This window comes from Numida meleagris, unplaced genomic scaffold (assembly GCF_002078875.1).
Source record: "Numida meleagris isolate 19003 breed g44 Domestic line unplaced genomic scaffold, NumMel1.0 unplaced_Scaffold290, whole genome shotgun sequence".
NCBI classification, from domain to species: Eukaryota; Metazoa; Chordata; class Aves; order Galliformes; family Numididae; genus Numida; species Numida meleagris.
Genome location: NW_018364537.1, coordinates 130,866 through 155,205, shown reverse-complemented (window position 1 = coordinate 155,205; position 24,340 = coordinate 130,866). Strand labels below are relative to the sequence as shown.

The 24,340-nt window shown below is 49.6% G+C and overlaps 1 protein-coding gene across 22 annotated transcripts in view; it reads right to left on the bottom strand.

The window, feature by feature from the left end:
* Positions 1-24,340, bottom strand: part of SCRIB (scribbled planar cell polarity protein) — a 102,656-nt gene that overhangs the window by 35,481 nt on the left and 42,835 nt on the right. For 13 of the 22 annotated variants that reach the window (XM_021382802.1, XM_021382780.1, XM_021382784.1 and 10 more), the window contains 11 exons: positions 21,342-21,431; positions 20,600-20,677; positions 18,197-18,511; positions 17,657-17,737; positions 12,855-13,112; positions 12,465-12,575; positions 8,604-8,780; positions 6,755-6,871; positions 3,847-4,035; positions 3,224-3,343; positions 2,927-2,983 (listed from right to left, as the gene is read on the bottom strand). In XM_021382802.1, coding sequence (XP_021238477.1) covers positions 2,927-2,983; positions 3,224-3,343; positions 3,847-4,035; positions 6,755-6,871; positions 8,604-8,780; positions 12,465-12,575; positions 12,855-13,112; positions 17,657-17,737; positions 18,197-18,511; positions 20,600-20,677; positions 21,342-21,431 — 1,593 coding nt within the window. The remainder of the gene's footprint in view (positions 1-2,926; positions 2,984-3,223; positions 3,344-3,846; positions 4,036-6,754; positions 6,872-8,603; positions 8,781-12,464; positions 12,576-12,854; positions 13,113-17,656; positions 17,738-18,196; positions 18,512-20,599; positions 20,678-21,341; positions 21,432-24,340) is intronic. The other 9 variants (XM_021382781.1, XM_021382785.1, XM_021382791.1 and 6 more) reach the window with 2 other exon arrangements.

Below are 24,340 nucleotides of genomic sequence, written 5' to 3'. Positions count from 1 at the left end.
CCAGCATCACACTCCCAACCTCCAGACAGTGATGAGCAACATGAGAAGATGCCAATGCTCCAGAGGACTGCAGGACCCGAAGGGATAATCAGGGATATTTGAGCTGAAGTATATGTTGGTGCTGGGTAAGTATGCTTTGGACAAATATTATCTGTAAAACTGGAACTCATAAAGTGAAAAGTGACAGGAGCACCGATGGAGCTGGGCAATGCTGGAAGCCCATCTCCTGCAACATCTGAGCCACCTGGGGAAGCTCTGCAGTAAGGTTACAAAAATAACTGTGGCCACTGAGCTGAGATAGAGAGACGTGCCATGAATCGGCCCGTGGAGATTTGGAGTTACTAATATTGCTCTTAGAAATCTGAACGACCAAAGAACCAAACTCGGAAGATGCGTGCAGAGTGCAACCGTGGTTCCTGAAAACTTCTATGGGAACAATGGTGAATATGGCAGAATCGACATTCTTCCTATTTCTTCAGCTTACAACCTCACTGTGATCTCTGCCACTTCTGTGCAAAACAACGTGAAACAAAGGTCCAGTGTAGAACAATAGGCCAGGTCCAAAAATGATAACAAGTGCTACTGAGGGCTTGGCATTGGGAGTGGGAAGCTGCTGTAGCGTTCCAATGGCTGCTATGTGGTGCTGGTGCCATCGATGCTATACATTCAGATTTAATCATCAGAAATGGTGTTAGAAACAGAATCTCAGTGTCCAGGTCGCATTAAATGGCAGGAGCAGAAAAACACCTTTATTCTCAGGGCTCGGATCATGAGATGTCAGAGGAGCCTGGAGCACCCTCCTGCTGGCGTCCCAATGGAACGGGCACCAAAAATCATCAAGTCTTGAAGGCAGAGGCAATTCTGGAGGGGATCACCAGGCCACAGACACAACCCTGAGCTCTTCAGAGGTTGGACAGACAACGCTGTATTTATACTGGGCACACCAGGTGAGAGAAAGGGCAGCATATGGGAATACTGACTGCAGAAGTCCCTAAATACACTTCACTGCAACCTCACAACAGTGCTCAAAATCTTTCAAAAATAAAACTTCCAAGAAAGATGAACCACGATGCCCGTGTATTGCTCATCGTCCAGGAAGAGCAATGGTTTGTGACCCAGCATGCCCGCTGCTATTTTGAAACATCACTGACAGCTGAATGCCTACTTACTGATCATTTTTTTTCTGTCGAATAAACCACGTGTATAAAACTTCAAGTTCAAATTTTCCACAAAAAGCAATTACAATAGCATTTAAAAATGAGAGAGAGCCAAGGTTACCACCTGATTATAAAAGCTGCTGCGTTTTTTGGTGCTGATTTTTTTTGGTCGGTTGGGGTTTTTTTGGCAGTTTCTGGTGGGATTTGTAAGTAATCTCAGCATAAATACTGGAAAAGCCTTTATCTACCTAAGACAGAACAAACGCAGCCTGTTCAGATAGAGCCACGTGGCTGCGGAGCAGGACTTGCTCTTGGTTCATCCAGAGCTTTTAGAAATGCTGATAATGATCCATAATATCTGGAGGCTAATGAGAGAGATTCCAGATCCACGTGCTACTGACTTAAAACTGGTAGGAATACTCTGTGCTGTAACAGCAATACAGTAAAATAAGAACAGGTTTTCTGAAACCACAGCACACCACTCCTGGTTCCTTCCAGAAATTCTCTAAGAAAAATCTAAACCTGATCTAACTTGGCTACTGCACTGGAAGACTTCCCATCTAAGTGAGGGTCTTAACCACCATCAGAACACTTTGCAGAGAGACAGACAGCTGTTGTCCTACCCTTGCACACGCTGCCGCTGGTCTGACCAACCTTCAGGCCATCGAAGGAGAAGCAAAGCTTCCCATGGGAATACACAACGTGTCGTCACAACTCTCTGTCCCTACCTCAGTCTTCTATAAAGCGTTCCTGCACAGCTCAAAGCAGTCACGGATTAAAAGGCAGAGCAGGATTATGCCAATCCAAAAGACATGTAAGCACATTTAGTGATTACGTACGACGTGCCTGAAAGATCACAGGGCCATTCTGTCGTTCCCTGGTCTGTTCTGTTACAGTCTGTGCCATTACTGGTTGGTTTTTTGTTGTTTCTTTTTTTCCAAAAAAAAGGTAAAATTTCAAGTGTTATCTGAACCAGAAGGATTATCTCCATCCAGAATTGCCAATGTAACTGCACACTCGTGAGATAGGAAATGTGAGAAAAAAAAGTTAAAAAAAGGGGCAGGTAGAGTCTATTCAGCCGAGGGACTGAACAACAGAGAGAACCTAGAAAGATAAATGGATCTAAACTGGAAACCTGGAGAAACACCAAATGTACACGTCCTTATTTGCCAGGAGAGCAGACTGACGATGGACAACGCTAAGGAATTCAATTCTCCCTCCTTTTCTAAAAGGATCTGACTGAATAAATTACAGCTTTAAGACTTCAAACTGGAAAACCCAGCTCCTTCAGGGACAAAGTTCTCGTGCCCAGTCAGAACAACGGCCATGGAAACTGGGGAGCACAAACTCCTGATTGATCCATGGGGCCGATTCCTCGAGCTTTGAGCTGCGTGTTCTCATCTTCGCTCATGAAAGCTGTCAGATCGTGGGGTGCTGTACAGACGGAACTGACTGAACGTGGGACTCCCAAGCCAACGGGCCACGCTCCTCAAAGTTGCTGCTCTGAGAAAACCTTAGCCAGAAATTCCCAGCGGGTAACAAAGTGCACAAATAACAGGGAAGTACCACCAAAGAGGCACGTGGGAAGGTATGCCAAAGCCAAAAAGCAACTACAGGAACCGAGAGGAGCACTATGGAGAGAGCAGGCCCACAGCCCCCACAGCAATCACAGTCAGGTAGAGGTATAATCTGTGCCATTCTCCTCAGGGCTTGCAGCCTCGGCAGAACTGCTGTCAAGAACAAATTCCACCACGTGAAACATCTCTCACCACTTTCTCCACTTCTTCTCTCTCCCACTGAGCTGCTTCTCTCACCATTTCCATCTCCTAGGAGAGACCAAAGTTAGAGCCACTTCACCCAGTGCTCTCTCCCTGCGTGGAGCGTGGCAACCTCGGGCAGATTTCAGAGCCACGTCCTGGTGTAACCCTGGTACACGAGCTGGGAGCTGCTGATCCCAAGATCTGCTACTCGTTATGCTGCAGGTTCCACACACCAAGGGAAATACTGGAGATTTTCAGAAGTGTTCCATTCCACACCATTCTCCCAGCCGTAGCCAGAACACCCACCTTTTGCAGGACCTCCAGTTCTTCAGGGCTTAGATCCCGGTCAATAGATGAGATACTTTCCAGGCTATTCTTGCGTCCGATACCAGCAGCAAAAGGGTTTGCAATAATTCCAGGAGACATCTACGAAGCAAAAAACACAACAAAACATGGTAGAAGCTCATAGTATGCCGTACAAGATTCCTGGGCTACCAGGTACAGAGCACTAAGATGCTCCTAGACAAGACAGAACTGCTTCACAACTCAAAACCTCACTTCAGCTGTCAGTTACAAAAGGAAATCGAAGGCGAGGGAAGAGGAATTCAAATGAAAACAGTACAGAAAGGGGGTAAGATTACCAAGGACTGGGTATATGTTCTAGCAAAGGATAAAAAAAAAAAGCTGAGCCTTAAAAAAAGAAAACTGAGAAGGCACAGGATTACGGTGGGTGTTTCCCTGGGGGGGAAAGGTGAACACCAACAGACAGAAAGAAAATTTACTTTAAATATAACCTCAGTACAAGAAAAAATGGGTAAAAGTACACTGCAGAAAACTCGTTTGAAAACCACATTTCTATGCAGCACAGCGACGTGGCGGGTTCCTTACGATGCTGGTCTCCGCAGGGCTCCTCGCACCTCCCTCCTCACCTCAATGGCAGCTGCAGCCTTGGGATCGAAGCCATCACACACCAGCACCAGGAGAGCATCGCCCACGCTTCGGAGTATCTGCACTGCTTCTGTGTGTGTCATTCCCAGCAAACTCTGATGGTTCACCTCCAGGATCCGCATTCCCACCTTGAGGCGGCCATCCCGGGCTGCAGCCCCAGAGGAGCTCACCTGTAGACAATGGGTGGAATCGTGGCTTTACTCAAGGAGTAAAGAGGTCAGAGAGCATGAGGACCACATCAGGAAGAAGGAATACAAAAGAAACATGGAAAAAATGAGAAATACGCAAGCTGGGAAAGTGAAAAAGAAACTGAACAGTGGATTTAGGAGAAGATGCTACCAGGGGCTGCGCAGAAATAGAGGATTCAACTTAAAGCGCCTTGGGAAAAGGAACAGAACACTCAATGGTCCTTACTTCTTCTAATGGGAAACTAAAACCTTGTAACAAAATGGGATGCATGCATGGCCAAGCCTGCTCTAATGCAGGCCTTGGTATACAGGGTACACAAGCAGATGTTGCTGGGAACACAAGCCAGATAATGGCTTTAATTCAAACGCCCTGACTCAAACCAAAGAACCAACATGAATTATGGCCAGCCCTACATAGAGGCTTTGCAAAAAGAGTATGGAAATGTGGAGGATCCTCTGCACAGCCTGCAGATTTATGCCAAGAGAACAAGGACAGCACAGGGGCACCAGACAGGTCGCTGGGTGGGGGAGATGCAAGGACATGCAGGGCTGGTTGTCAGGGCAGCAGGGAGGCACGCAGAGCAGGAGAAGATCTTAGAGGTCTCTTCCAACCTTAATGATTCTGTTCTAAGACAAAGACAATGCACAGTACACAGTGCGGGGAGAGGGGGAAAAAAAAACAGCAAAGGCACGAGGGTTTATTTGGCTTATTATTTTACAAAAGTACTTTGGAGAAGAGGAGAAGGAAAGGCTGCGTGCAATCTCATTTTAGGTTTTAAGGAGGGAAAATAGTCATGCGTGCCTACATCCTGCTAAGAGTCATCTGCATTATTCATATGTCACCAAGGGACACTACGCTTTTCCCACTGCAACAGATCATGACCTTCAAACTGTGGATACAGTCAAGGCTTCTCATTGCATTCGACTTGTAACACTTCAAGGTTTTAAGAAAGAAGAGCCAGGTTACAACTTCAAGAAAAAAAAAAAAATTAATTAAGAGATCCAACAAAAGCATCAACTAAGGAAGACGGAAAGAATGCAGTAATCAGACACCCAAAAAAGAGGAAAGAGGAAAAAGTCAATGCTCCATCTCTCAGCTAGCAGAGATACAGAGGCAAAATCAGTCAGCCAGGAAGAACACGCTGCTCTGGGGAGCTGAGAGGCGAAGCTGAAGTGATGCTGTCAAAGCAGCTGCACCCTGTACCCCTTGCTCCCTACCCCTGGCAGCATGCTTGGCACAACCAAGATAAAGTGAACATCCACAGCACGTCAGCGGCTGCTTGTGTACACCCCTGCCCCCCTCCCCCTCCCTCTCTCTGGCCCCAGGGGGTGGGGACCCCCGCTGTCAGGGTGCTAAAGGGCAGTGGTGCTCTCAAGACCTAAGTGGGACTCAGAGCAGAACTGCTGCTGGACGGCACAAGCTGTGATTCCCTGTGGCCTGGGATGCCTCCGCTGCTGCCTCCTCTGAGCACTGAGTGGTGCCTCGTGTTCTTTTACCTAAAACCTGAGTCCAGGTGATGATCGTATCGCATGCTGATGGACAGGAATTAGCCCTGACCTACAAAGGGTCTGTCCAGCTGACAGACAAGCCCGTGTATCTGAGACTTCTCATGATGCTGTGCAACTGTTAGCTGCACTAAGTGCTAGAAATGGTGATAATAAGCTATGCTGGCTGTTAACTCCTTGCTTAATTAATAGCGAGTCTCTAATTATAACCACAACCCTGCGGTCAGCCCTCAGACCGCCAAGGACCCCTGAAGAACTTGCCTTTCCTCTGCAGTGTGACAATACAGAATCACAGAGTCACTGAATTGGGAAAAGATCGCTCTGATCACCAAGTCCACACCCCAACCCGCCCCCCCGTGCCCCCTAAACCACGTTCCCAAGTGCCACTTCTCATGGTTCCTCAACACCCCCAGGGTTGGTGACTCCACCACCTCCCTGGGCAGCAGCTCATTATTACAAATGATTAACTGGCAGATAGGAAGAGTCCACCATTCAGCAAGGATTAAGACTCTTCAGAGCAAGGGCAGCGTTTCTGCTCTTAACACAGCAGCTAGAGAAGGAAACAGTGACATTAACGTGAACATTCCAAGCAAGCAAGAGATGTGAAACTGCACTGTTCACCACTATGCCCTCTGGACTGATAGCAAAGAAGCTGCAATGCTTTTTGGTAAGGGTCAGGAAAAGCACCAGCTCACACATAGCGTTTTGTTGAAACGTGTGTGTTCCCTCCTGGGGAAAAGTGACATGACAAATGAGGATGCACACAAAGGAAAAGGGAACACGCATGGGGCACAGCACAGGAGATGCAGCGAGGAGCTCGTAATGTGTTCAGTGACGAAGGCACATGCATCTCTGATTGGGTAGGAAGGCCACAAGCAAGTGGGCCAGCAACAGGAACTGAGGGGAAAAAGAAAGAAACACGGGTTCACGTCATGGAAAAAGGACCAAAAATTGCACAGCAAAAAAAAAAAAAAGCCAAGCAAAGGAAATGAAAGAAGAAATGTTACAGCTGTCGTAAAGGAGGGAATATGAAAGGCAGCGCATTCACATGCTTCCGTGGATGGAGAAAACGAAAAGAGAATCAGTGCACCCAGTGAAAAATGCAGAGAGCACACGAAACAAATCCTCTCGGGGATCATCTTTCTTCCTAGCAGTGCTTGCATGCAATCAAGGGGCAGAATTTGTGGTCTGGTACCTTAGAAATGAAGATGCCTTCATCGGTAGGATCAAACGGATTCCCAGCGTGACCTTTGGCTCCACCCCGGATGCTGATGCCCAGCTTTTCTCCTGGAGCCTTTTCAATGCATATTTCCTGAAAATACAGAAAGATCTCCTTGTTTCTGGCTTAAGATCAGACTGGAATTGTGGAGGAAAAGCTTTCAGCAGATGGCCATACTCTAAAAATCCTGACAGGGCCCTGACTTGGATGTTTCACTCATTTGGCAGTTGATTCTTTTTCACATGGCTCTGTATTTCTGTCTACTTCCTACCTCTGGTCTTCATGAAATGTGAGCACACCCAGTTCTGATCACAATATCATCACTGGCACGGCAAGAAACTCCCTGCAGTCCTCAACTGGATATGAACTTACAGGACAGTAGACTCTGCGACCTATTTTAGGGATCCTGCTTTAGCAGGGGGCTTGGACTCGGTGATCTCTTGAGGTTCTGTGATTCTCTTGTGGCAGAATCACAAGAGAATCACAGAACAGTTTGGGTTGGAATAGACCTTAAAGATCATCCAGTCCCCCTTGCTGTGGGCAGGGACGCCTTCCACTACACCAGGCTGCCCAGAGCCCCATCTAACCTGGCCTTGAGCACCTCCAGGAACGGGGCACCCGCTCACTCTGGGCAGCCTGCACTAGGGCCTCAGCACCTTCTGAGGAAAGAACTTCTTCCTTATAGGTAATCAAGTCTCCTCTCTTTTAGTTTGAAATCATCACCCCATGTCTGATCACTACAATCCACGACAGAATCATAGGATGGCCTGGTTTGAAAAGGACCTCAATGATCACCTCATTTCAAACCCCTGCTGAGTGCAGGGTCGCCAACCAGCAGATCAAGCTGCCCAGAGCCACGTCCAGCCTGGCCTGGAATGCCTCCAGGGACGGGGCATCCACAACCTCCTTGGGCAACCTGTTCCAGTGCGTCACCACCCTCTGAGTGAAAAACTTCCTCATAATATCCAACCTAAACCTCCCCTGTCTCAGTTTAAAACCATTCCCCCTTCTCCTATCGCTATCCACCCTTGGAAACAATCGTTCCCCCTCCTGTTCATTCGCTCCCTTCAAGTGCTGGAAGGCCACAATGAGGTCTCCCCGGAGCCTTCTCTTCTCCAAGCTGAACAAGCCCAGTTCCCTCACCCTTTCTTCCTAAGACAGAGTCCCTCCCAGTTTTCTTGTAGGCCCCTTTTAGGTTCTGGCTGTCTGCAGTGAGGTCTTCCCAGAGCCTTCTCTCCTCCAGACTGAACAACCCCAGCCCTCAGCCTCTCTTCACAGGAGAGGTGCTCCAGCCCTTTGATTGTCTTTGTGGCCCTCCTCTGGATCATAGAACCATAGAATTAGCTAGGTTGGAAAAGACCTCCAAGATCATCCAGTCCAACCATCCACCTACCACCAATAACCCCACTAAACCATGTCTCTCAACGCTAGATCTAAACGTTTCTTGAACAGCTCCAGGGACGGTGACTCAACCACCTCCCTGGGCAGCCCATTCCAGCGCCTGACCACTCTTTCAGAAAAGTAGTGTTTCCTAACGTCCAGCCTAAATCTCCCCTGGTGCAACTTGAGGCCGTTTCCCCTTGTCCTGTCACTGTTACAAGAGAGAAGAGGCCGACCCCCAGCTCCCCACAACCTCCCTTCAGGAGTTATGGAGAGCCATGAGGTCCCCCCTGAGCCTCCTCTTCTCCAGACTGAAAAACTGATCCAGAAAGTTCAAAGAGAAGTTCAGTTGTATCACAGACCCGGACCTCCAGCAAGACTAGAAAATGCCCTCAGAGTTGAGCCATCCGTAAAGAAGAAAGCGCAATTCCTACTCGGGACCTACCTGCATGCCAGGCGGTGGTGGGTCTCGCCTTACTAACACGGTCAGCTCCTGCGTGTTGGAGAGCAGGGCGTTCACTGCTTCCTGGTGGGTAGCATGGCGCAGGTCGATGCCGTTCACCTCCAGGATCCTGTCCCCCACCCGGAGCCCACTGCGAGACGCCAAGCCACGGGGAATGACCTGAAAAAGATCGTTCACGTTACAACCAGAGAAGGAAATTCTGTTTTCCCTTGGAGAGACGCTGACAAAGCCTGTGGCCACTCCCGTGATGAACAGCAAGTAAGTGCTGCAGCTTCGGCAGCAGAAAGTTGAAGGGCCAATGTTTATGGTGTCCAACATCCTCCGAGGCCATTTTGACTTTCTCTCTGCAACTGAAGTTCCCAAGAGTTAATTCATCTGTGTAGAAGCTTCTCGGTGCACTGATGCGTTGATGACTTCCAGAAAAGCCTCCATAAAAAGGAAAATTCCATCCTCGCTGTCCCTTATTACACGTCCAAGTATCGCTTGGATAACTGTTCGTTACCTGGCTGACCGTTAATTACCTGGGTGACTGCAGTTCATTTACTGCGATGCTCTCGCAATTTTCAAAGCCACTGCTTTCTAGAAAAATTCGAGAAGAAATACCGTAAAGGGGGAACTGGGCAACGCTGACCACTTCTAGATGCAAAACATCCTGCTTGGTTACCTTGAAGTGCATTCCTCTGAAGACGAAAAAGTGATGACCATTACTGTTTCCTCCTCATTACGAATTACGATCTTTTCGTGTACACTTTCTTGGCTGCGATTTTTGGGTTTACTTCCACAACGTTGCTAACGCCGAACGGCACCAGGTCTGGTACAAATCCTTGTAGAAGCTGTCTGGAAACCCTTCCAACGCACTGACACTCTACTGATGGCTCCTGCTTGAAAAATGCCACCCCGTTTTCAGCCCTTTCAGTACGGTCTGCACTGCAATTACATCGTGCTGACTTTCTGGAGCAATCAGTACTGAGGCCTGGCTTCCCATGAGGTGCTGCAGATTGCTTGCTGATGGGAAGCAGAGAGTATTTTCTTTTTTTCCTTTTGCTTGTGCGCACGGCCTTTGCTTTTCCTCCATTGAACTGCTTCTAATCTCAAAAACTTGCAAGTTCTTCTCCATCTCGTTTTCTTCCCCCATCCTCTGCAGGACAGGGAGCAAGGGACCAGCTGTGCAGTACTTGGATGCTATCACCAGAAAAATCACAAATACCAAGCTGCTTCACTCACAGAAAACAACGAATGAAGTCAGAGTTGCTCTAAAATGCCATTCAGTGTCTTCCTATGTTCTCATATGATTATTTTAATCTAATTCCTACGTCAGTTTGCTGTAACTTTGCTGTGATTGATGTCAGATGAGCAAATGGAAGAGAGAGAGGTGATAGGGGACAACGAGCGTGGCTTCATCAAAGGCAGGTCCTGCCTGACCAGCCTGGTGGCCTGCTGTGATGGCAGTGGACATGGGAAGATCACTGATGTCATCTGGACATTAGGAAATACTGCTTTTCTGAAAGAGTGGTCAGCCACTGGAATGGGCTGCCCAGGGAGGTGGTGGAGTCACCGTCCCTGGAGGTGTTCAAGAAACGTTTAGATGTTGTGTTGAGAGACATGGTTTAGTGGGGTTATTGTTGGTAGGTGGATGGTTGGACTAGGTGATCTTGTAGGTCTTTTCCAACCTAGCTAATTCTATGATTCTATGATCTGTCTGCGGTTCAGCATGGCCTCTGACACGGTGCTAAGCTATCAGGTGGAGAAGCTACAGGAGGAAGAGAATATACTGCACAGTGTCAGGGAAAATGAACAGGACATCAGCGTGTCCTTGCAGAGACCTAAGCTAAGAGAGCAGAGTACCACTGCAGTACTGCAGGGTACACACAGGGCTGTATTACAAGAGAGTAACCTGGAAGTTGAGGGAAGTGATTATTTCCCACTAATGAGCACTTGCATCTGGGGTATAAGACAGACACTGGCAAACTGGAACGAGCGGAGGGCCAAGAAGACTAAACATGGTGTGGAGCATACACTGCACAAGGAGAGGCAGAGATCTGGTATTGCCTTTTGTTCTTGAGATCAGAAAGCTGAAGGATCTTGTTGCTATCTTCAAATATCCAACACGCTGGTGGAAAGAAAGCAGAGGCCGGGCTCTCCTCAAAGGTACAAAGATAATGGATAGAGCCCACCCGCAGGAAGTTTGCTGATGGCACAAAGCTGGGACTCTGGGGGCAATGCACAGAGCGTGGCCAGCAGGGTGAGGGAGTTTCTCCTCCCCTCCACTCTACCCTGGGGAGGCCACATCTGGACCACTGCACCCAGTGCTGGGCTCCCCAGTTCCAAGCAGACAGGGAACTGGAGTAGAGAGTCCAGCACAGGGCTGCAGAGGTGATGGGGGCTTGAAGCATCTCCTGATAGGGAAAGGCTGAGAGCCCTGGGGCCATTCCCCTGGAGGAGAGGAGGTTAAGAGGGGATCTGATCAGTGCTGAGCAATATCTGAAGGGTGGGGGTCAGGAGAATGGGGCTGGGCTCTGTCCAGTGGTGTCCCAGTGATGGAACAAGGGGCACCAGGCACAAACTGGAGCCCAGGGAGTTCCACCTGAACATGAGGAAGAACTTCTGCACTGTGAGGGTGGCACAGCCCTGGCACAAGCTGCTCACAGAGAGGGGGGGGAGTCTCCTTTCCTGGAGGTATTCAAACCCATCCGGATGCTTTCCTGTGCAGCCTGCTCTGGGGAACATTTAGAGGGGGAGGTTGGACTGGGTGAGCTTCAGAGGTCCCTTTCAACCCCGATGGTTCTGGGATTCTGGGATTCATGACACTCCGAAGTGTAAGCTGATTCTGAGATCAAATGACCTCTAGAGGTTCCTTACAACTGAAACGATCCTCTCATCCCACATTTTAAGAAGGCCACAGTGGAATCAGAGAAGGTTCAGAGAAAGGCAACTAAAATAACGAGAGAATGAAGCAGCACCTCGTAAGGAGAAACAAAGGCCACAACTCTTGATTTTGGACTGAAAGCTGGAGGAGGAATATGAACGAGGGTCCCAGCAATGTGAAGGTGGTGAACAGGCTAAATACAGGGCTCCTGATTACCAAATCAGCAGTACAAGAATGGGATGCACAGAGGAACCTCTGGGACGTGGGTTTAGAGCAGATCCAAGCCCGCTTCCTCACGAACAGGTAAAGATGTCCTGGGACTTGCAGCCATGGAGGAGACAGAATCAGCATGTCCAAGGGGAGAGAGATGCATGGATGCAACGAGGACTGGGCAGGGGTATCCTCTCCAACAACTCTGATCTAATGAATGTGGCTGGCTTTCATGGAAAAGGGCTGCAATGAGTGGCTTTTGCACTGTCTCTGAATAAGATGAGTGGATAAGTGAATAAGGTCTAATAAGATAAGGTCGGTGTCACCACTGGAAAGAGAATGTGAGGTTGAAGGACACTGGCCTGGATGCAGGAGAGTCTTCTGTTTCCCTTACATGTCCATCCCATGGATACCTTCTGAATAATGACTGATTTTCTGGAATGCCTGCATCTTTCCAGGATTCATTAGAACAGAAGCTCAGCAACTTGAAAAGCTTACTCTCCCCAAACAGAGCAGCAGGAGCAAACTCTGCAGGTTATTATTAAATTGTTTAGATTTCTAAAACAGCAGAGGTATATTTAATAGAAATTAGTCCTTTACATATGCATGCATTCATCCTCCTCATCCCCTTTATTTCTTTTTAACCTATACTTTTCAGACTCTTGCATCAAAATCCTTCATCTTAACCCCAGTAATGCTGGGGTTAATTCCAGAATGGAATTAAAAATGGGGTTAATAATTCCAGAATGCTCACTGCTGGGCATTACCTTTGAAATGAAAACCCCTGGTTCATGAATCCCAAAGGGGTGACTCGAATGGTCGCTGCCTCCTACGATGCTGAGCCCCAGAGGACCGCCTGCTTTGACGAGGTGAATTTCCTGGAAGGAACAAGAAGCAGAGTCACGGAGATTGAAGAATATCACAGGAAGGACCACAAACACCACAAAGCGGGGAGTCAGGGATGCTCTGTGTGAAGGGAGCACAAGACAAGTTCCCACAGAACAAGAGGGTTCCCCATTACTTCTCCATACTCCAGCAACCCACCCAGCCCTCATCCTGCGACCGTGCTTCCAAACAAAAGACACCCCAAACCATACACCCGTTACCCAATTACCACTACCTATTACCCAGTACCATCCCCTGTTCCAACGGCTCACCTCAATGGGATACTGATCCTCCAGGCCTTTAGAGAGCTGGTTCCTTTGCAGCGAAGGCATCTCCTCTGCTGGGCTCTCCCCATGGCTGGGGGGCGGCGGTGGGGAGTGCATGCGCACCCACGGCGCGCCAGGAGCGTCTCCCTCGCTGGGCTGCTCTGCACCCTCTCTCTCTACCAGCAGGACGATGGTGGGGGAGGATGCGGTAAGCAGCGCTACGGCCTGATCATGCCTGGCTTCTGTCATGTCTACCCCATTGATCTAGAACAACCCGCAAACTCAGTGTCAGACCATCACCTGAGCACACCTGGCATTTCAAACATAGATTCTCAGCACCCTGAGACCCACGCTGACGCCCTGCCCCTCTCAAAGCCTGCAACTTAGAACGCTCCTTCCTACCTTGCAAAGGGACCCGGGCAACTTCTCGTTCCTGGCGGACCGCAGCCCTCTTTGCAGACAGCTCACCAGCCCCTCTCACCTTCCCTGCACACCTCCAAGCTCTAGCAGCACCAGTGATGCTCCAGGGGACAACGGAGACCAATGATGATGCACCACCTCCTGGATGCTGCAAAGCTAGCTACTGCCACATTAGCTATTGCTAAGATCATTTGCATATTCACGACCAAGAGAATATCTACCACTCCTTTTTGGCTCTGCATTCTAGCTTTCCTACCAGGTCACGGAAAAAGAAGCCCAAATGCTTGCATTAGAGGAATGGGTCCAAAGACCTTAATACAGGAAGAAGGCAAAGCAGCCATTCCCAGAAGTGATGTCATGGCACACCAATGTGCCATGCCATCAGCTGCCTCTGCGCTCGGGCATTTGCCCATATCAATCACTCTCCAAGCCTGGACAGAGGCAGCAAAGAGCTGAAGGGCACAACCTGATGTGCAGTGGGACCTGCTGTGAGCTACCGGGCTGCCGTCTACCCACACTGGGCAACATTATGGCAATCATGGGAGGGTGGTCCCAGTTCTAAGTCATAAAACGTGGCCTACAGGCATAAAAACATTTGGAAGCACTGAGAACGAGATTCAGTCAGCCAACAGCAGGCGTCTGGCAGACACAAAAGGAAAAGCAGAACTCTTTCAGACAAGAAGACATAATGCAATGTGCTCTCCAATCTTGCTGTGGTATCAGTGAAAGAGAGAAACGCTTTGGACAAACGGGTACTTGCAGTACAGAGGGAAGCAGCAACGTCATTTGCAGAGCAATGGACAGACCTCAGCTGAAAAACTGTGCACTATTCTCACTCTTTACACTAAGGAAATAAGAGCATCTAACACAAGTTAACAAAATGTACAAAGAAAAGCTTGCAGGGCAAGCACAGGAACAGCCTTGCCCACCAAAAGAAGACGTAAAGCAGCCTGACTAGAAGGGACCAGAAAGGATGCGACTATTCTCCACGAGAATACAAGGAACATTCAACTGAGAGGAGAGCTAAGCTAGAACACTGCCAAACGGACCAAATGTGCCACGGAAACATTAACTTTAAACACTAAAAAAGTCCTGAAAAAACTTGCCAAAACAAAGACGTGAAAACAGCAGCTGCTCAGACGGCATACGATCAGCCTATGAAATAACACCATGACTTTCAACAGTCACAGCAGCTGGATTTTGTAGCCCGCTTCCTCACTGTCTAACCCCCAGAATTATTGTAACTGCACCCAGGCTCCTTCCAAAAAAAACGGTTTCTGGGCAAAGTTGGCTGCACGCTGTCTGAGGAGGCTCTGTCCAGAAACCTCACCAGCACTACCAATATTCAACCCACCTGCCCATCCCATCCACAGCCAGCTGTGCTCCTCTGCCCACGGCACTGAGGGTTCTGACCACAGCAGGGGTTCTGTCACTCTACCCGGGGCTCCCAGCAGCACTGCCTGCTCACAGAGCCATCCCCTGCCTGCCCCAGGAACAGGGAGGTGAGGCAGCTCCTAGTTGTGACGCAGCCAGGAATCTCCCATCCCCGCAGCCTCTCCTCTTACACTCAGACATCTGCCCCCAAAGTACGTCCTTGGCACCAGCCACTGAGGACCAGCAAGGAGGTGAAGATGTCAGCCTGCACGTTATCACGCTGGAAGGGGCTCCGGGAAGGAAGCAGAAGTACCCAGGTAAGGGCTCGTCAGCACAGAAGACAAGGCAATAAGCAGGGAAGATAAAGAACATGCAGATGGATAAAACCTAATGAAGAGCAGATAACAGAGACGAGGCTCAAGGTGCTCACGGATGGATCATTAAACAAACTGCTCAAAAGGTAACATTATGGCCTGATTTTGGGGTGGTTCTGCGTGGAGCCAGGAGTTGGACTCCATGATCCTCATGGATACATTCCAACTGGGGACATTTTATGGCTTTTTTTATTTTTCCCCACCACTGATAAGATGAGAGTGGTTGGACCACAGGCAGACAGTGGTATTTCCCCAGATGCCAACGGATGAGGACACAAGATGTCCTTGACTCACAGCATGTCCCATCTAACCCTTGACAGAGTTTTCTGCATTAATTGCTCATTAGGACTCTCGTGCATCACCTGGTGCCACTCGTGCCCTCAGTCTCTCCCAGATAAGCGTTCTTCTGTTTATTTCCAGACCTACCTCCAAAAAACCAGCTGCCCTTAGCCACTGCTCCCAGTCCTGAATCTCCCTGCTAGCTCTGATGGATGGACTTGATGATCTTAATGATCTTTTCCAACCCTGATCATCCTACAATTCTCAAGCAATGTTCAAACACTCCACTGTTACCTCCCTGCCCCATATGCTTTCTGCCCCACGTCTTCCACCACCAAAAGCTGTGTCAGGGTGCGACTCATAGGAGGCATTAGAACATGAAGAAGGCTGAAGAGTTAGTAATCAGTCACTGGTCAGCTTTGTGGGGTGTTAACTTGGAAGGGAGACCTAGGCTGGGCTCTTCAACTCGTGTACTCAGAGCTCCCTGAAGAAAATAAAAGGAGTTTTCCTGACCTTTCCCTGCAGAGAAGCCCAGGATGGTGCAGAGCACAGACCATGAAGCTGTGCTGTATTTCTTTCCGCAAGAAAACAAAAATTCATTGGCAGAGTGAAACAGAGGCATGACTAGGAGACCGTGTCTTTGGTAAGCAGGCTTCTGCCTGCTGGACCTAGAGACTGCATCCCAACCAGAGCCCTCCTGCCATCCCCATAGGGGAACACACGCAACATGCACAATCCATCTCGTTAATCACCGTGTCCTGAAAAGCCTTCCAAAAAAAACCTGGGCAATCACTGCTTCAGGAAAGCGGTGATAAATAGGGATGTCAGTGAGGTAGACACGGTTTCAAGGTGAACGGGTACTCTCAACGTCCAGGGCAGCTCCAGGGGCCTGACCCTGCTGCAGAGTTGTCCAGAGATGGGGTAAAATTTACAGAGCTGCTCATGCATTTCTTAGGACGAGCAGAAACTCTCAAGGACAAGCATTGCCGAGAAGATATGAGAGGTCTCAGGATGTAACACCGCCAGCACGTGGATATCACATTTAGCAGTGCACCCCACAGGAAGGAGAGGGAGAAGAGCAGCTGTTAGCAGGAGGCATGCCTGCTGGGGTTGCTGCAGTCAGACATTTGCTGGAAGGTGCAGACGTTACATGAACGGTCTGATGTGAATGAAAATGCCCGTGGATATGAATATAGGGATGCAACAGGTTTTGACTTCTGACTCCATTCCAAAATCTCGTGATTCCTTCTTGCCGCAGGCAGTGCCAATTAATACCATGCAATGGGCTTTTGCCTGCAATCATGCCTCTCAGTCATGCCTCCATGTCAGTGGAGCATCGGAAGAAGAGCAAAACCAAAGTAAGTGGGGCTACGGGGAGGGACTCTTCACCAGGAAGTGTAATAGTAGGACAAGGGGTAATGGCTTTAAACTAAACAAGGGAGATTTAGATGAGACAATAGGAAATTCTTCACTAGGTGGGTGGTGAGGCACTGGAGCAGGTTGTCCAGAAGTGTTAGATGTGTTCAAGGCCAGGCTGGATATGTGTGTCCCTGCCCACAGCACAGGGGCTGGAACTGGATGGTCATTAAGGTCCCTTCCAACCCAAACCATTCCATGACTCCACGATTCTGTCTGAAAACAACCGAGGCTTGGTTTTGGGAGGAGAGAGGAGCACTGGGAAACAAGGAGAGGTGTTGTACCAGTTCAGGTCTCCTGGCAGGATATGACTGTCAGATCTAGGCCAAAGCTAAACTACAACTTTGCTCCAGAGCAAATACAACACAGCCCCCAGCCTAGGGATAGAGCAGACAGAAGCCAGCACTGACGAGGCTGTATCAGTGTTTACCCACACCAGCTCTGTGGTAACACATGCTCTTACCACAACAGCTGGATCAGAAACCCACCATCAGCACCAAGAGGCAGGAGCTTTCACCTGAAGGCAGCATGCGAGCTTGGGAGAAGGGTCAGGAGGCTCAGCAGGCTCTCCCCCGCAGGCGGGGAGCCAGAGACACATTAGGCAGAAAGACTGAGGTTAGAGGCAGCAGTGAGATCCGTATTACAGCACAAACAGGAGGGGAGTTGGGGCCAGAGGTGGAAATGAAAGCAGGGGAAGCACTCCAGTGTGCCCTGCCCAGCTCCCTCTCCTTCAGCCAGTGCTGACCACTGCCGCCCTGCTCTCTGCAGGCTGTGCCCCTGCACATCCCTTCCCTTCGAGGAGCTGAAAAAAAGGACCCCAAAATCTAGCACTGAAGACAGGAAAACAGCTGTGGCAGGGCAGGGAACTGTACTTGTGCCTGCTGCCCCAAGTGCAGGCAGCCCCTTCCCATTCCCTCCTGCTGTTCCCTGAACACCCACACTCACCGAGATGACCCGGTCTCCTACGTGCAGGATCCCGTCCCGATGGGCTGCGCCTCCCTCTGCAATCCGTGAGATGAAAATCCCCTGAAATGCAATCAAAAAGGTCAGAGACTCCTGTGCCTCCCCGAGCCAGGGCTTTGCTCCCCGACACCAGGCGGGTCTCAGCCCATTCCCCTTTGCAGAACTCTCCCCTGGCACTTTCCCTTTGTTCCTCGCTCCAGCAAACCCCGTTCTGCTTCCGGAGCCACCTGCAGGATAGCCTTCATGTGGCCAAGAGCCCAGAACATATGTCAAGAGGACAGCAGCAGGATTAAATGTCACTGGCAGCGATTGCAAGCCTCGGCCCCTCCTCCTTCTGAACTTCTCCCTTTCCCTGAGTTAAGAGCAGACTCTGTCTCTCAGCAAGCCAGGACAGCTCAGAGTCCCCAGTCCACACCTCGCTGCCTCTTGCCTGAAGCAAGGAAAAGACCCCGTGCTGCCTCCTCAAGCAGTGCCAAGATGCAGGGACTGGAGCCCCTTCCTACCCAAAGAACCGTCACTGACCGTGTCACCAGCCCGGTACGGCGTGGAGCCTTTGCCACCAGCGATGCTGAAGCCCAGACCCTTCTCATTGCGCATCAAGCAGGTGGAGAATCTCTCGGTGGGAGGTGCCCCCTCGGGTCGCTCCGGGAAGCGGAGGCCTCCTCTCCTCTCTCGTGGGCTGTAGTCATCCTCGGGGCGAAGCGGAGTGACGGTGATGGCGTTCTCCGGCTCCACCATCCGCTCCCGCAGGACTGTCATGGAGACAGAGCTCCCCGACCCACGCAGCGCTTCCACTGCCACGTGGTGCTCCGCGCAGTGCAAGGACACGCCGTTCACCTGGGGATGGAGAGAGCCAGGCACAACCCTTCCCTTCACGGGGAGTCCTTCCGGATAGCTCCGGCCTTCCCCGCTCCCCAACACAAGCACAGTCCGTCACCATGCTGGACCAGGCCCTGAGCGCCCTGATCTAGCTGCGGGTGCCCCTATGGATTGCAGGGGAGTTGAGCCAGACGGCCTTTAAAGGTCGCTTCCAACTCAAACCATTCCGTGATTCTGTGATCCCCTGCAAAGCTCTGAAAAGTCACCCTGTCCCCACTGGGACGCAGACATCACCCGCTGCCCTGCAAGGAAGCTTCCCTCGTGCACGTGCTGCCTAAATCCATAATGCAGTGGGTGAACAACTGGGCTCAAAGACGGGTTGGGCTCAAAGAGCTGTAGTCAGCGGGGATCCATCAGGCTGGCGTTCAGCCCCTGGTGGGGTCCTGCAGGGCTCCATCTTAGGGCCTGTTCTCTTTGAACTCCTCATCAATGACTTGAACACAGGACTTGAAGGACTGGTGGTCCGGTGCGGAGCCAGGAGTTGGACTCAGTGATCCTTACGGATCCCCTCAACTCAGGATATTCTACAATTCTATGATCCCAAATCTAATTCAAATCTAATCTCTCCTACTTCAGGGCACTTAAGATCTTTTGTTCCATCACGGCCCCTTCCTCTAGAGGGGAAGAGATTTTCCTTACCACTCAAAGCCAGTGAGAACAGAACTTAAGCCTGACATGCCTCAGCCATATCTGACTAGCAGATGTAGCAGTATTTTAGAAAGAATGAGAGTAATATTGTGAGGGTGTATCTGATTTTGCAGGAGGCACGGATGAACGGACATTGTGGGAAGGTAACTTAGAACCAACAGAGTCTTTTCCCAAATCTTTAACTGAAAAGGTATCTATCTTCCATGAGATCACACGGTGCCATGAATTTAACTGCTGAAAAAAGGAATATCCATTCCTCTCTCAAAATCCTCAAGAGCTGACTCTCCTTTTTCTGCTGCAAAACGCAATACAATGCACGCAGCGCAAGGATGCAGGGTGGCACTGAAGACCCTGGAATATACAAGAAACCAGACTAGATGATCACATGGACGTTCCTTTTGGGGCTTAAACTTCATGGAGTTACCCAAACAATCTTACAGCTGCAGAATCAAACAAGGTAGCTTTCGAAATGCCAGAATCAAGTCTTTCTTACAAAGCAAAAGAAAACTTCTAATTACATAATATATGGTTCCTTGACTTCTCCCACAGTGAGTGCCAGGTTGACTGGTGAAAAAGAATGGAACATCTAGTCAGGTCGATCCCTGCTGCCCAGGTTAGACTGCAGAAGTGGGAGGGCACAAGGCACCCAGGGACACCGCATCAGCTCTCACCGACACGGCGCTCCAAATCCAGACCACTTGCTCCTCTGGTCTCTATCCAACACTGTAATGACATCTATTCCCTGCGTAACGCAATACATCTTTCCTCAAGTGGATCTCGATCTCGTATGATTAATCACGCCTCAAATAATCTGGAGAGAGGTATTTGGCTGGCTAGAGGTTAAGATTTATATTACGAGGTTCGCTTTTACCCTATACAACAAAGTAGAAAGGGGCGGTACATAGAGGCTGGCTGCTCAGCCTGCTGGGCACGCGGACACGCTCATGAGCGTTTCTTCCTGAGTTACAGAACTACAGAATCCTCAGAGTTGGAAGGGACCTTGAAAGGTCCCCTGCAATGAACAAGGACACCACAGCTAGATCAGGTTGCCCAGGGCCTGATCCGGCTTTGCCTTGAAAGTCTCCAGGGACGGGGCCACACCACACAACCGGGCAACCCGTTCCAGTGCCTCACCACCCTCGCTTACGCGACGCTTCATTTGGGGAGAGCGAATGCAGGAGCAATTTCTGTCCTTATAAAGAAGCAAAAGATTAAGGGTAATGCTGATTAAACAACCTACGCTTGGAGCCAGGAGGATTTTGTTTTCTTCTTGCGCAGCTCCTGATACTTGATATGGCCTCCAGGCGAGCGTAACGGACATAAGCATCAACCCACACCTTTCCTTCCACTCTCCGCTCATTAAAAACATTTCTGTCCTCACAGCAGCTCGGTTCTTACCTCCAGAAGCTTGTCCCCAACACGAACCCCTGCACGAGCTGCAGGTCCCTCTTCTGAGACACGGGAAATAAAGATGCCCTGGAAAAAAAGAAAGTGCGTTAAAGGAGGTGGAGTCCATTCCTCAACCCTGTAAAATATGGAAGGAGAGCAGTCCACTCCATCCTCCTTATAGGAAAGGGGAAATTCCTTGCCAACCCCATACCCTGGATGCGGGGACAAGGCACTCACATCACCCCAATCAGGAAATGGTGGAAAGGGAAAAAGATATTCCATTCCATGGCTACCCCACAGGAGGCAGAAGGGAAAAGGGAAAAGCATGAATCCTTTTCCAGTACGGTGAGAACAACACAGCTGATGCCATCACACTTGCTTAAGCCAACCCCGTACTTTTCTCCTTTGGAATCCTGTACACAAAGACAGGTGGGAGAGAAACTGCTGTTCTCATTGCTGCTGCTGGTCAGTAGCACGACGGCTCGAGCACTTGTGCTCCAGAGACAAAGGTGCCTCTGCACTCCAGCCCAGGGGTGAGACAGACTGAGCAGACCCCAGAAAGCCAGGAACTGCTTTTTGTTGGTCCTTTACACCCTGCAACGGGGCAGGTCAAGGGCTGGCTGCTCCCACACTGCTCTGCAAAATCCCATCCCGATCGCAGAGCTCCTACGTGTGGACATCCAACATACAGCTACAGAGAAGCAGTCCCTGATAGTAGGTGCTTCCATAATGACGCAGTCCAGAGTCTTACCTCGTCGTCACCCTTATAGGGGGTGGAGCCCTTGCCCCCTGCGATGCTGATGCCCAGCCCCCCCGTCTGCCGCACGATAGTCAGTGTCAGCTGGAAGCAGAATGGACACGAGTTACACATCAGCACAGGCAGGGAGAATGCCACAAACATTTCAAAGAGAAAAGGACGACTACTTCAGAGAACATGCACGAGAGCGTAGACTTTATCTGCATGCATCTGCTCATGTGTTTACGTAAGCCTGGTATCCGTGCCTCAAAGGGACCAACGCTGCAATATAGCCATTTTTCACAGCTCAGTCCTGAACTCTATCTCAAGACCAAGAGTCAGTTTGCCTGTAATGAACAGACTGGAATGAGATGTCCACCATAAAGCAAACTGAGCAGCGGGACAGGACTGGGTAAGGAAACAGGGATGGCGTTCTGTCACAGCCCAGCTCTACCACACAGCTCCCTTTGGGGTGTATTCTGTACAGCTGCTGGGAGATCGAGGGCAATCCCAATGAAGCATGCAGTCACAGGAATGGCACATCTAGAACACCCTGGAGAGACACTTGGCTTTACTGCATTGATGGAAATCGATGTGTGATTCTGGAAAAGCCACCAGTCTTGCCCAGTGGCTCTTCCTCTCCTCCCCTCTATATGTGCAAGCTCAGAACTGCGGCTGTGCAATCCAGAAGTCTCTTCTTCCCATTTCCCACCTCCACACACCGAATTATGGCCCCTTCCAGCAGCAAAGATTTCCTCAAACTTTAACTGAAATTGCCTACATCCAGGACACCAGCACAAACTTGTTGCCCCAGGCACGAGAAGGAAGGCAGGGAGCACACAGTAGGAAAGCGAAAGGAATAGGACAGACAGGACTCTCTGGGATCTGTCAGGGCCAAGGAGCTGGTGAGGTTAAGTGACAGAAATATACAGAGACTTCTGGAGAGAACTGAATTTGCTGCCCTCCAGATGTCAGTTCTCTGGAAACAAAGTCCAGAATAGAGAGCGGCTGCTGCAGAGGTGTCTAGCTTCACCATCACGTCTACCTGGCTTGTCCAGATAACAAGGCAACCCAAGAAGCAGGAGACACTTTCCTTAACGCTCTCCCTTCAAACCCTTCTTTGCTTTCTACACAGACAGAAGCAACAGCCTGTGGGGTCTTCACATGCTACCAAGACCAAAAAACCCCAGGAAATGCAGAACTAGAATGAGGTTCTTTGCCATTTCCTAAGAACATCTGTAGTGCAAGACCGAGAAGCTGAATTAAATCCAAGCACTGAAAGACATGGATTTATCCAGGTGAGACAAAAATGTGGTCATCAGATGGCATTCTGCATCACTGAGAGCACACTTTAAAATCAGTTATGGGTTAGATACGCTCTTCTGGTGTGAAAACCTTCAATAGGTTGTAACTAAAAATATCCACCTTCCTTCCCCCAGTATCACTAGGCATTGATAGTACTCTAAAGGCTTCTATCTAATGATGTACAGAACTTTTAGCAATCGTAGAAAAGTGCATTCCCACACATGGACTACAGACTGCTTTAGCAACAGGACGTAGATGTTTTCAAGTAAGACAGCCAATGGTTTCAATCAGTGACTGAATGACCATATAAAAATCACTATTTTTGTCTTGGTTTTGACAATGAACAAGGAATATACCATGTCACCGGTTAAAGCCACTTCCAGTAGCACAGTGTGCTGATTATTGAAACTAACTGAAAGATAAACCACAGAACGACAGATTTCACAAATTCACTGAAACCAGAATAAAAACATGGGGAAATTTGCCAGAAAAAAAAAAAAAAAAACCAGGCTGAGGGTGTAGAACCTCACTTCACCTCATATCTAACACTGTGAACTGAAAAAACAAAACACCAAGGAGGAACCAGATGTAATGAGATTTAAAGACACTGCCGGACAGCAAATAGGCTTGAATGGGATATAAATGTACTCAGAAAGAGGATTTCAAGCTCCCAGAGCAAATGAGTCCTCCCATGAAAACAAGAAGAAGAGTGTGGCCAGCAGATTGAGGGAGGTGACCCTTGCCCTCTACTCTGCCCTGGTGAGGCCACGTTTAGACCACCCTGTCCAGTTCTGGGCTCCCCAGTTCAAAAAAGACAGGGATCTCCTGGAGAGAGCCCAGAGGAGGGCCACAAAGATGATAAAGGGCCTGGAGCATCTCCCCTATGAGGAGAGGCTGAGTAACCTGGGTCTGTTCAGCCCGAGGAGAAGAAGACTGAGAGGGGATGTGATCAATGTTTATATATTTCTAAAGGGAAGGGGCAGGCAAATGGATGAGGCCAGGCTCTTCTCTGTAGAAGGACAGGACAAGGAGTAATGGCCTAAAACTTGAACACAGGAAGTTCTGTACTAACATGTGGAAGAACTTCTTTAGGGTAAGGGTGACGGAGCACTGGAACAGGTTGCCCAGAGAGGCTGTGGAGTCTCCATCTATGGAGATACTCAACATCCATGTGGACACCTATCTGTGCAACCTATTGTAGGGAACCTGCCTTGGGAGGGGGGTTGGATTCAATGATCTCGAGGTCCTTTCCAACCCCTGCAATTCCATGAAACTGAACTGGTGAATGTTTGTTTGAAATCTACGAGAATAATATGAAATGAGTATGTACTTGACAAAAAATGGGCTACTGGAGCCAGGCCCTACGCGCCCTTTGGTTTTAAATTCAGGGCTATGAAGACAGTGAAGGGTCTGGAGGGCAAGAGGAGTGAGGAGAGGCTGAGGTCCCTTAGATTGTTCTACATGGAGGAGACTGAGGGGAGGCCTTGTGGTGGCCTGTAGCTCTTCATGTTGGCCTGCAGCTCCCTCATGGCGGCCCGCAGCTTCTCATGATGGACTGCAGGTCCTCATGGTGGCCTGTAGCTCCCGATGATGGACTGCAGGTCCTCATGGTGACCCAGAGCTCCTCATGATGGACTGCAGGTCCTCATGGTGGCCCAGAGCTCCTCATGATGGACTGCAGGTCCTCATGGTGGCCCAGAGCTCCTCAT